We start from the raw sequence: 11,908 nt of genomic DNA on the forward strand, positions 1-11,908 counted from the left end.
GTGGCAACAGTTCAGAGTGTCTGCTTTGGAAGTTCTTCCACGTTGTGTTTAAGTGCTTTTGCAGGAATAAGGAGGAAAAGCGGTCAAATATCCATCACCCTAGGAATGCATTAATGCAAAGAGGGACATCGTGAAAGCCTCTTCACATGTCAAGCTTGTACCTGGAGCTGGACCAGGTTCTGAGACAGCAGCGTGTAGAGCATGTCTTTGGCCTCTTTGGCTGGAATCATTGCAAAATCCTCCACCTGCTTCTGCTCCAGGTGACGTTTCCTCAGCAACAGACGGAAGATGCGCGCTGATCGGGAGCCAAATCTGATAACAGATTAAAAGTGATTAATAATGATTACCGGGCAATCATATGTAGACACGATTAAAAACACACTTACCTCTCCTGGACTACAGACTCAAGCGTGGCTCGAGCCAGATTGGCCAGCGCTCTGTGCAGATCTGAGAGGCGAGTCAAGAAAAGCACCCATGCCTTGTGTTTCATGAATTTAAAATTGTATAAAACATGTATGTCGGTTCTTGACAATATGTTCATGAGCCTCTAAATACAAAATAAAAAAAGATACTGACGACGTACATTCCTCCTCCACTTTCACCAGCCTTCCCCACAAACTCCATCTAGAATATGAAAAGGACAAGGAGATCAAAACAAATCTTGCAGATAAAAATTAAGATTCTAAAATTTGACAGGTTCCTTGCAAAGGTCATACCGGGTCATCAACCAGTAATGTGAGGTACTGGTCTAAGATGGGTCTGGCTATGTTGTAGCTGGTCGGCAGGGACCTGAAGATCTCGTTGGCTGAGAGAGGCTTTGTACAGGTGGCTGTGGGCGAGGTCAGCACCTCACTCATCCTCAGCATAGTCCTCACTATCTCACTGCTCGTCTGGGTTATTAGGATTCAATTATGGAGAAAGACAATCATTATAACCATAAACAACCACAATAATACTTTTTCCTTGTAAAGCAAACAGGCAGGCAGATATCGGTACAGCAGTGCAGTCTGTAAAATGATTTGAAACAGGCGGAAACAGCCTGGTTCTGTCTAAAAGCTAACAAAATCTCCAAACCAACGCCTCACTAATTGACCAGGTACAGTATATATCTTGTTTGTTCAACTTGTAGAAAAACAAGATTTGAAAAACAGTATTTTTGATAAACGATAGTGCTCAGTGTCAAACTCACTGACAAACACATTGCATTTCCATTTAACACTTATAATGTGAAGCTGCAGCAGTAGAAAATGTTCGGTTTGCATTAGCAGTAACTTTAGATTTTTTTCCAGGAATGACGCCACAGACAACCAGTTCATAATGCTGCAAATATGTAAATATTGCAATACTTTCATCAATGGGCCATTGGCGCAATCACCATTGTGTTACCTCATTCAGCAAAAGAGAGTGACTTGACAGATATTTATTTAAATGAAAATCTTCAAAATTATTAGTTTAACAATTTGTTTATTTTTTGGTGTGGGCACAGTGACTTCTTTGACTTCTTGAGGTTGCTTTGAAAACAGTGGACGGAAAATTACATTATTAGTGAGCGTTTCCCCCTATTTCCCAGTCTTTATGCTAAGCTAACTTAGTGCTGGCTGTAGCAAACAGACATGAGAGTGGTATCAATCTTCTCATTTAAACTCTCTGAAAGACAGCGAATTTCCCAAAATGACTATTCCTTAAACAATATATTTTAAACATTCTTGAGTAAAAAGCTGACCTGGTCCAATTTGTTGGCGACAGCACTGATGATGGCCTGGTCTCTGAAGTGAAGATGGAACCTCTCAAAATTGACCTGCCAGCTAATCCCTTCATCACCATGAGTCTGAATTAGAGACACACAGAGAGAGACGGAGGGTCACACCAAAGATAAGCAAGGCGTTATATGCAAGGGGCAGGGAAAAGAAGAGGTAATTTGAGCTTTAAAAGTACAGTAAATGTGTTAAAAGTGTAACTATCATGTTCCAAACACTCACCTGTGAATCCATTTTAGCCTTCTTTGCATTCCTTTGGTCCTCTCCATCCTCACTGCAGAGTTGGCGTTTGCCTCGCCCGACAAGTGTCATGTGAGGCACCTTGTAACAGTCAGGGAAGCTCTCCGGAGTGGGCGGAGCAGTGCTAACAGGGGCAGCTGGAGTACCAGGGGTCGCAGGGGTAGCAGGAGTGGCACTGCTTGTTGTTCCTGCTCCCACCATCGGGGGGCAGCGCTGAAGAAAATGGGTCTCCACCAGTTTGGAGAAGGCAGGAGACACTTCACTGTAATCCATGCAGCGACCCTCTAGAACAACGGGGACAATTTAAATTGCGGTTGTTACTTTGTCGTCACATTCAATCTCTACATAGATAATAAGATCATAAATTAAGTTTACGCTTTGGTGCATTTTGCTTGATTAACATCCTGCCTGGTTTCCACCAACGCTGCCATTTGACAAAATTTGGATTTTCTGGCTCTGATAACTGCCAAGATAGTATTGAGTGATAAAGCCAAATCTAGGCTTTGAAACATGCATAAAAAAAAACTGAGGGAGAAGCTTTTCTATAGCCTATGATTAACACAGACACTGAGATACTGACCCTCCATGTTCTGTGTGAGGCGGTCGGCGACTGTCTTAACCGTGCTACTCATGGTCATGTGCCCTCTCTGCAGTAACTCCTCTATGATTAGCTCTCCGGTGTCACCGTACAGGGTTTTGGCAGTGTAGATGTAACGCGGGTATCTCAGAATTCTCAGAATCCGATCACAGCTGGTCCGATACTCTGTGGGGCTTCCTGTTCCTTTACGGCCTGAGCTGAACACACAGGCCCCATGCTGCACGAGCACACACAAGGACTTCTTTACCTACAATGAGAAAGAAAGAGGAGCAAAAGGGTGCTTTACCTTCACGGTCCCCTTTAAATGCACACAAAACAATACAATTTGCAAGAGCTATTTATTTGATGTCAGTATTTACTTATTTTATTCATAAGTAGTATTGTTTACTTATTCTAGATTTATTTATTTGTATATATTAAAATAGTCTTTTCTTTTGATAGTCATTTGATTAGTTTAATTATTTGAACTTAACTATTTTAGTTTTTTGGTTTGTTCGTTTGTTTATGAATTTTGGTAACACTGTGGGCACCTGCGGTTATATATAGGAGTAGGCAGGTACAGGACCAGCATGCACCAGGGTGGGCCTATGTTGTTTTTACCAGAGTAAGAAAGGCAGCGATAGGAGTTCCTTTGTTCATTTGTTTGTTTGCTTGTTTAGGTTTGCTAAATAAATAATGAGAAAAACGGAATCCTGTATGGACAATGCATTCTTTTGCCTGCGTAAACCACAAACCCATGGTGCTTCAGTGGCCCTTTGTTTAATGTTTGTTTTGGATTTTTTAGACAAATGGCCACTACACTACTAATCAAATTAAGGCAGAACATGTATTTGTATATTGTATGTATTAGCATAATGTGCTACTCTTAATGCTCCAATAAGGCCAGTAAAAAGCACATTTTGTATATAAAAAAAAAGCAGATTGTTGTTGTTTTTCTCCATGGTATTGTTTCACTTGTCATGGTGTTAATGTAATCAGGTTTCTGGAGCACAAATCTAACAGTCATGTAAAGAGGTACTAGGTTTTGCATTTAAAAGGATGATGCAAAAAAACTACTCTATGTAAACGCACTGTAAATTACGCCTAGAACGGCTTTATAGTCCACCAATGAAACCAGAAAGGGTGGAATGCTGAACTCTATTTAAAAATGCTGAGCATCTGTGTATATAACACTATATACAACATGTGTAATTATATTTCCATGGTGTGAAGTGGAGAAAGCAACAGCCTTGAAACAGAAAGGGTAGGAGCGGTACCAGGTCCAGTGAGATGCCAGTCTCATTAATGATGGTTCTTAAGTTCTGTGCTCCACCTCTGAGCAGGTGTGTTCCCACTTTCTCCACGACTTCTCCAAAATGCTCCCGCAGCAGGAGACCACACAGACGCACCTCCTGGGCAGTCATCTGCACAGAAAAACGCATACAGAGGAAGAAAGGTCTCACATATAGTCCATACAAACTTTACAATACAACATATATTAGGCACCTATATCATAAACATAACAATCAATACAACACTGTCTATGTGCTTTTTAATACACATTATATACGGTAGGCTTAGCTTGACCTTTCTAGAACACCTGATTCTAAATCACTCACCAAAAACATACTATGGAACAAGTAGCTTGCCAAGTAAACGGTTACTGAATAAAAGGATCAAATAAACTTATCATGGATAAGTTGTCATAATTGCAAGGAATTATGTTATTTTACAGTGGAATACAAGCGTTATACACAATGACTAAAATGTGTTTATGTTGAAGAAGAACTACTATGTGCAAAACACTAATTACTATGTGTTCCTATATGAAAAACATACAAACTCTTATTACTATATGTTACAAACAAATAGGGAAAGAACAGTCATGTCATGCTTTTCTGATATATTATCAAGTGCATGGACTTGCATACACCTTTTCCCTAATAATATTAACAACTCACAATGGCTCTGTTTCATTGAAGTGTTCCAGTAAGCGACAGTGAGCCAATATGAACAATATCAGGTCTCAAATAGTGAAAAATATCCAAGTTTCCCACACTGCAAGGTGACATCTTCAAATGTCTTGTTCTGTAAGACCAACAGTCCAAAATCCCTAAATATTCTGTTTAAAATGTATAAACACAGAAAAGCAGCAAATCCTTACACTTGAGAAGCTGGAACTGGATGATGTTTGGCATATTTAATTGAAAAATGACAATTGCAGATCGACCATTCAACTAATCGTTCCAGCACTAATAAAATACAGCATTTTTGGAGCTTGACCATACTAACAGAGCTGACTGAAAGTCAAAATATCTGGGCCTTCTATTGTTAATTTATCATGCAAAACTTGTGCTTGTACTAAATCGCATGAGTGCTTCTTTAAAGGCATCAACTATGATTAAGAGACTTGTTTGGACTATGAAACTTGGTCACTTCTCTAAGAAAGTTACCAACATTCCTGAGTTCAACTATGCCTATTCCCCATAATTATAGTTTCTAATTTAGCAATAATTGAATTGCTTGATACTGTACAGAAACGCCTCCTTGGTAGTGTAACGTTAGGAATAAATGCCAGTATTTGTCACAACGTTACACAATAACAATATAAACAGAAGGCTAGAGCGTGCACACACGCACAGTGACCACTGTCAGCAGTTCAACAATACACAGCTTGACTAGTTTAAAAACAGAAGAAGCAAGTAACCTTATTTCACACGGCTACAAGTGAACGTTGCTGCGCAGGTAGCATTGCAACAGCAACACTTTACATACTAGCTAGCTAGTTAACGGCTAATATTTACATTATGTCATCCGAAAAGTCTGATATTTTTCACAAACCTTTCAGACAGACACGTTTCAGGACACAGGGAAATTCTTGCTTTAAGCATCCCACTGAAAGTCAACCAGACACATGCGCCTTCTCGTAGACAACACACGAGCACTTCCGGTATTCAGCTCTGCTCGTTTGGATTTGCTCCGCGGTGCCGCGGTGCATGCTGGGCTGGAGGCGGACAGCTGTCTTCAGTTCGTGGAGGACCGACGTCAGTGTTTGTGCTGGTCCGGGGAAGATGGCGGAGGCTGCGGCTGTTCCACCGCATCGGTTTTTCTGTCACTGTTGTAAGGGAGAAGTGAACCCTAAACTCCCGGTAAGGCAGATGTATTTCTTTATTTGCCTGTCGTACTCTCTTGTGCAAAATGTGCGGTTGACAAGTCAACCTTTTTCCCGAAATGCCGTTTGTTTCGCTTGCTCGCTACAGCTAAACACTAGCTAGCCAGTTAGCAGTTAGCGGCGTTTGTTATTGTTAACTCTCTAAATAAAACTCGTGACACTCCAAATGTATTGTCAAAAAACAGGCAATCAAAAGCAGATATCGATATTTGTCAGGCTAGCATGTTTAAGACAGTTAAAGCACTGTGCTTGACGCCTCGCTTTGACAGCTTGTGGATGTTGTGTTTTGATCAGAACAACAGAAACAGCTGAGAGAAGAAGGTCTATGTTATTCTTGTTTTATTTTATACACGGTATTAACAGTATCTGTCTGATATTAGGGTTACTTTCGTTTCCAGGGTTGTTCCTGTTAAAAACACACACTTGACAGGACGAGTTGGGGAATTTTCAGGAACATAAACACGTCGTTTTCAGTTTCAGTTTTAAAGTGAAAAGTGAGAGTAGTGTAATGTCTAGACTCTGACATGGCCCACATCTTGACAGGCCTTTACTACCCTCAGCATATATTACACATACATTTCCTACGTCCTATGTATTTGTTTGGGTTCTCTATTTACACCCAGTCGCCAGTTTATTAGGTACACCTAGCGTTAGCTCAAACTAATCCAGCAGAATACAACAACTCTGCACTAAACCATAGGTTCATGAAGGTTCTAATGGTTTAGTTGAAACTGTTTTAGAGAATTGTTCAGTTAAATTTATTGATCATTTTGGAAGCTGCTGTTTTCAGTCTGACTTATGTGTTAAATTGGCTACAGCTGCAATTATTTGTTTATTAATAGATAAGGAGAAGAGAGAAGTAACAATATTGGTGACTTAATGATGTAAGTCATTAAAAAAAATGTATTTATCCATTCAAGGATCAAATAATTGCTGTATTAACTGAATATGAAAGCAGGTGTTAGATGCTGACCTACTTGGTCTATCTTGATTGATAGAAATGAGGTGAACAAAAAGTACCTATTAACCGGGCATTGTCTCTGTGGCTGGCAGTCATTTTGTCAGCAACTCAGTCCACCAGATTATCCTGCTGTCAGCTAAATACATATTTTTATGGTATGTTCGAGGGTAATTCCAGCCTGCCCCGTCATTGACTCTAAACTGGTCTGCTTGTCTCAAGAACACTCAATCCTGTGGCATGTCGTCACAGAGCCAACTGTCTGCAACACCCACACACTACTACAGTATATCCCAAAGAGTCATGGATCCATTCAGGCAACATATATGATAACCTGTCTATGCCCAAATAACACACACAACTCATTGACCAGGTTTTGCTTACTGCAGGGTTTTTCAACGGATTCGAAACATGCCGATAGTTTTACATCCCCAAATGTTTGTAAACCAAGCTAATGCAGGATGTTATATCATCACGTGAGCATGGTATTCTATTGTTCTCTGTTTTCAAATGCATTCAGTGACCTCCAAATACAACTGAGTTAAAATGTATAATATAATATATTTTTGACCTACTTTTTTCATCAACATGTTACATAAACAGTCTAATCTCGTATCACTTCTGCTGTATGTTAAATGACCCCACTTCAGTCCTGTTCCCGTAGTTGGGGAAACCCTCTTTAACACTGAGACAACATATAATCCAGCTGTACAAGCTACCAGCTGTGTGTTTCACATTCTATTTTAGTGGCTTCTATAACACACACACACACACACACACACACACACACACACACGTGTTACAGTTAGGTGTGGTTGGCAGACCAGCTCTACCTCTTGGGCTACATTCATAAAACACCATCATACAAATCTGATATTATTCTTGTGAAGACAAACTGATTAAGTCTTGTTTTGTTAATCAAACCGGTCTGCATAAAGTCTTTAATCTGTTTTCATGATTCCCTTCAAAGACTCTTTCTAGGCATCAATATATCACAATTTGGCAAATACTATGTAGATATTTCTTTTAAAAAGCCATCTATGTTCATTTCTCATGCATTACACCAGACACAACCTTTCACATGTGTACTGGCGTTTATAATTGTCAACTGAATATCTTTGGTTGTGGACTGTTGGTCGAACAAAACATTTGAAAAATGTCACCTTGGTTTCTACAAAAATGTAATGTGTATTTTTTTTCTATCCACTGCGACTCAATCTTTGTCATAAATGTATTTCAGGAGTATATCTGTCCAAGATGTGACTCAGGATTCATAGAGGAAGTAACAGAAGATTCCAGGTGAGAGACGTTTAATATTTTAGGAATCTACCTCATTCTCACTTTTAGTGTTTTCATGTTGTTATTAACAAGAAGCCAGATGTTGTACTGTAGAAATGTGTAGGCTTATCATGCAGTTTTGTCCCAGGCTAGCACTATACCTGAACATGTGTATAGGGTTCAGTGGACGTTGCTAATAATGTGCCTTTTGTCCCTTTTGTGTGCGGTTTCCCTCAGTCTCCTAGAGGGTGTCGCTAACGGGATAGATGACGCAGCCACACAATTTGCAGAGGTAGAAGCTGACTTGACGGATTTCGGAGAGAATTGGGTGGGGAAGTGGGCAGAGAGGATTGATTGCAATCATTTATGTTTTTAATGAACTTGTTCTTCTTCTTTCCCTGCCCTGTTCTTGACTCAACTTTGTTTTTATTCCTCTTTTCTCATTGTCCCTCCTGCTTTCCTGTCCTGAATCCCACTTTCTGTCTGAAAATCTCTTTCTTCAACCCCTTACCTGTCTTCTCCCACCATCCCTGTAGCTATGGCACCTGTTGTTACTGGAGCGGCCATTTACAGCAGACAGTGACACACCTGACTCAGAACCCCGGCTCCCCGGAGGGCGCTTGGGGGGTCTCAGTGACCTGGGGGGTTTGGGAGGAGGACCAATCGGGGGGTCAGTCCCAGCAGGCCTAGGGGGACCTATGGGGGGTCTACTAGGAGCCGGGGATCACTGGGGACCAGGGCGCCCCCCCCGCCTGCACAGCCAGAGGAGATACCGGTCCAGAGGCAGCAGTAGACCAGACCGCTCGCCTGCTGTTGAGGGGTGAGTTCAGTCTTCCTTACCATCGTCTAAAAACGACAGTGCTATTTATGCTCTAACAATACTATCTACTCTTGTTTTGGGGATGACATTTACAGTTATATATTTTCTCTCCGTTTGTCAGGATTGTACAACAGTTTCTCGCCGGCCTCTTTGCCAACTCTGGAGTCCCTGGCTCACCCCCCCTCTCATGGTAAGATGACATTACAGTAGCATCACAGTGCTAGTGCTAACGTCACAGTGTAAGTGCTATTTCTTATCAACTTGTGGTGTCTGTGACTCTCCTAGGACAGGGATGCTGCACTCTAACCCGGGGGATTACGCCTGGGGACAGGGAGGGTTAGACGCCGTGATAACACAGGTAAACCCAACTTGATAGAACCTTTTTTGTCCCGGTCATTTTTCAATTTCTCTGCAGTTTAGTAATGTGTTTTGCGTGTGTAGTTACTAGGTCAGTTGGAGAACACAGGACCTCCTCCAGCAGAGAAAGAGAAGATCTCTTCTCTCCCAACTGTCAATATCTCTCAGGAACAAGCAGGTCAGTAATTCCTTTTTGTCTTTTTATCTCAAGTACAAATTGCAATATTACTCATGGACATGACTGTACCTGTGGCTTCTGCATGCAATAAGTGTATTTAAACAATTATCTAAATGCACACCTTGGGTTGGACCAGCTGTTCGTTAATCTATTATTAAGTCTGTATGAAAAGGCACACCAACTTCTTAGTAACTAATGGCTTATATATGCATACAAAGGGACTCCTAATAAAATCCGAATAACAGATCTGTCATCATGTAAGTACATGCTCTGTAGCACTTAGATACAGCTTAAAAAGGCTGTTGCTGCCAAGAGAAGCCGCTGAAACTGTCTGTTTGGAACAAAAAATCCATTAACCTTGAGTATGAACAATGTTGTGGATCTGTTATTCTTGACTTCCTCTTCTGTGTATACGGTCATATTTTACCACTTTGCTTTAACTGTGTGCTTAGTTTTGTAATAGCTGACTTCTTTGGAGAAATTACTCTTCATGTTCCTTAAGGAGTCAGGCCTTTACCCTTTTCTATAATTGTTTTTAGTAATTAGTAAAAACCATGCATGGTACCGTGTTACTGCTAAAGAACTGATCTGTAGCAAGTCATTAAGTCACTGATGATTAACACTAGAAACCACGAGAGTATTGATAAAGCATTTCTATCTGCACTCCTGCAGACTGCTGTATGGAATGTCCGGTGTGCAAAGAGGACTTCGCAGTGGGAGAGCCAGTCAGACAGCTACCCTGTAACCACTTCTTTCATTCAGACTGTATAGTACCGTGGCTGGAAATGGTGAGTCATGACAAAGAGGGTTCAACAAACTCACAAAATAGATCTGACATGTGATACTGTATATGAGATATCAACAGCGCTCATACAAGTATTAAGGCCTAAAGGTAATTTGAACAAATACTTTGGCTGCCCAAAGTTGTTCAAAATAAAAATGTCCTTGTGTTCACAATAGTTTTCGGACAACAACGGTGTCCGAAAACACACACACACACACACACACACACACACACACACACACACACACACACACACACACACACACACACACACACACACACACACACACACACACACACACACACACACACACACACACACCGACCGTTGTTGTCCGAAAACTATTATGAATCCCTGGTATACAACCTTTTATATGCAGTGGGGACTTTTGCTGCGGTATATTTGGCAGACCAGACAGAAAGACCCCGGCAGCCCGATGAGAATAAAATAATGAATCAACTTCTGGAAAAAGTCCCGCCTAAAGCTAACGTTATCTATATTCTGTTCTGTGGCAACTCAGCATGACACATGTCCAGTGTGTAGGAAGAGTTTGAACGGAGAAGACAGCAGCAGCCAGCCCCCATCAGAGTCCCCCACCCTCTCCATGGACCCCCGCACACAGGAGAGATGGTCCTTCTGAGACGCCCACCTGTCTCATCCCTCGGTTCTCCTCGCCTACATCCAACAACACACCGAGAAGACGAAGCGCTTATCACTTTCCCCTTTTCATCTCTGTTGCTGTCTTAATCATCTCAGTCTGATATTTTTTTGTATTTTCATTTTCTATTTTAATGCCTTTCCCCTCAACTTACCATACAGATACCCGTACAGACGTCTTAACAGTCAGTTGAGGTCTGGCAGATCTCTTCTTTTTTTTCTTTTTTTTTTTTTTGCCTCATAAAAACCAGCCTAGATTGTTGATGATCAAGCCTATGTCTTCTCTACTTCCACCTCGAAAGCAAACTCTATCTTTCTTGAAATGCACTGCTGCAATACACTATTGTGGGGAAATTCCAGACTTTATATCACACCATGCCCTCTTTACTCATCAGACAATTAGCTAAATCCTGCAACTGAGCCCTATATGGCAGATGGGAATACTGTAGGGGTTACCTTCGCTTGTTTAGCATTTACAGGGTCTGGATTCAACAACATGAACACCTATCGCCCTGCAGTATATGTTATGTTTATGAAGGGTATAATGATACATTTTTGTTGAGATGATCTTGATTGAACTCTTTATTTATTCTGGCAGTGTTTCATTAGATTGCATTGTAAAAGGTGTTCATATTATTGTGTCCACTCTCTGTAGTGTACTTCAATACATTTTTTTTTTTTTAGGATTCATGTTGAGCTGTTTAACAGCCCCAAATGGAAGCTGTGACATCGAATGAAAGCAAGTGATTCCTTACACCTTTCGGGAGGGGAGAAAATTAAATATACCAGTAAGGGAATAAAATCGGCCCATTATCCAGTCATTTAGATTATAGTCCTCCTGGTGTACATATTATTAACAGATGGCATCCCTCTGTCATTTGATTCCTAAGTTTATTCTTCCATCTTTTGTTTCACATTTTTTATCACTTTTTTGATGTAAATAATTTTAGTCCAACAACTTATGGTTTGCAAAAGAAAAAAAAAATTGAGAATGGAGACACAAATGTGAAATTACCTGGTTATCAAACTGTATATTATATATATGAAAAAATGTCTATGATGTATTAATAAATTGACAAAAAAAATGGTCGTAGTTGAATTTTCATTGTTCTCATTATATACCGTATAT

At 40.6% G+C, this 11,908-nt stretch overlaps 2 protein-coding genes across 3 annotated transcripts in view; one reads left to right on the top strand and one right to left on the bottom strand.

The window, feature by feature from the left end:
* polr3c (polymerase (RNA) III (DNA directed) polypeptide C) overlaps positions 1 to 5,519 on the bottom strand; it is a 6,868-nt gene extending 1,349 nt beyond the window's left edge. Inside the window, exons 1-9 of the mRNA XM_068736097.1 lie at positions 5,416 to 5,519; positions 3,852 to 3,998; positions 2,578 to 2,842; positions 1,980 to 2,281; positions 1,724 to 1,828; positions 717 to 890; positions 573 to 624; positions 387 to 447; positions 162 to 312 (exon numbers count right to left, since the gene is read on the bottom strand). Of these exons, the coding sequence (XP_068592198.1) occupies positions 162 to 312; positions 387 to 447; positions 573 to 624; positions 717 to 890; positions 1,724 to 1,828; positions 1,980 to 2,281; positions 2,578 to 2,842; positions 3,852 to 3,998 (1,257 nt within the window). The 5' untranslated portion in view covers positions 5,416 to 5,519. The remainder of the gene's footprint in view (positions 1 to 161; positions 313 to 386; positions 448 to 572; positions 625 to 716; positions 891 to 1,723; positions 1,829 to 1,979; positions 2,282 to 2,577; positions 2,843 to 3,851; positions 3,999 to 5,415) is intronic.
* Positions 5,520 to 5,555: 36 nt separating this feature from the next.
* rnf115a (ring finger protein 115a) lies at positions 5,556 to 11,858 on the top strand. 2 transcript variants are annotated; one of them, XM_068736108.1, is made up of 9 exons: positions 5,556 to 5,723; positions 7,945 to 8,003; positions 8,220 to 8,274; positions 8,519 to 8,802; positions 8,924 to 8,992; positions 9,088 to 9,160; positions 9,244 to 9,337; positions 10,010 to 10,125; positions 10,643 to 11,858. In XM_068736108.1, exons 1-9 carry the CDS (start codon positions 5,571 to 5,573, stop codon positions 10,760 to 10,762), a joined length of 1,023 nt encoding a protein of 340 aa, XP_068592209.1. In that variant the 5' UTR covers positions 5,556 to 5,570; the 3' UTR covers positions 10,763 to 11,858. The 2 variants fall into 2 exon arrangements, with proteins under 2 accessions (XP_068592209.1, XP_068592208.1); XM_068736107.1 differs by having other exon boundaries at positions 5,600 to 5,723; positions 8,220 to 8,310.
* Positions 11,859 to 11,908: the final 50 nt, after the last annotated feature.

This window comes from Cebidichthys violaceus, unplaced genomic scaffold (assembly GCF_023349555.1).
Source record: "Cebidichthys violaceus isolate CVI_PGR_0920_01 unplaced genomic scaffold, fCebVio1.0.p SCAF_7, whole genome shotgun sequence".
Taxonomy (NCBI): Eukaryota; Metazoa; Chordata; class Actinopteri; order Perciformes; family Stichaeidae; genus Cebidichthys; species Cebidichthys violaceus.

Coding starts and splice junctions, on each gene's coding strand:
- rnf115a (XM_068736108.1), top strand. CDS start 5,571: ATGCTGGGCTGGAGGCGGACAGCTGTCTTCAGTTCGTGGAGGACCGAC. Junction 8,803..8,923: donor CGCTCGCCTGCTGTTGAGGG/GTGAGTTCAGTC, acceptor TCCGTTTGTCAG/GATTGTACAACAGTTTCTCG. Junction 9,161..9,243: donor TAGACGCCGTGATAACACAG/GTAAACCCAACT, acceptor TTGCGTGTGTAG/TTACTAGGTCAGTTGGAGAA.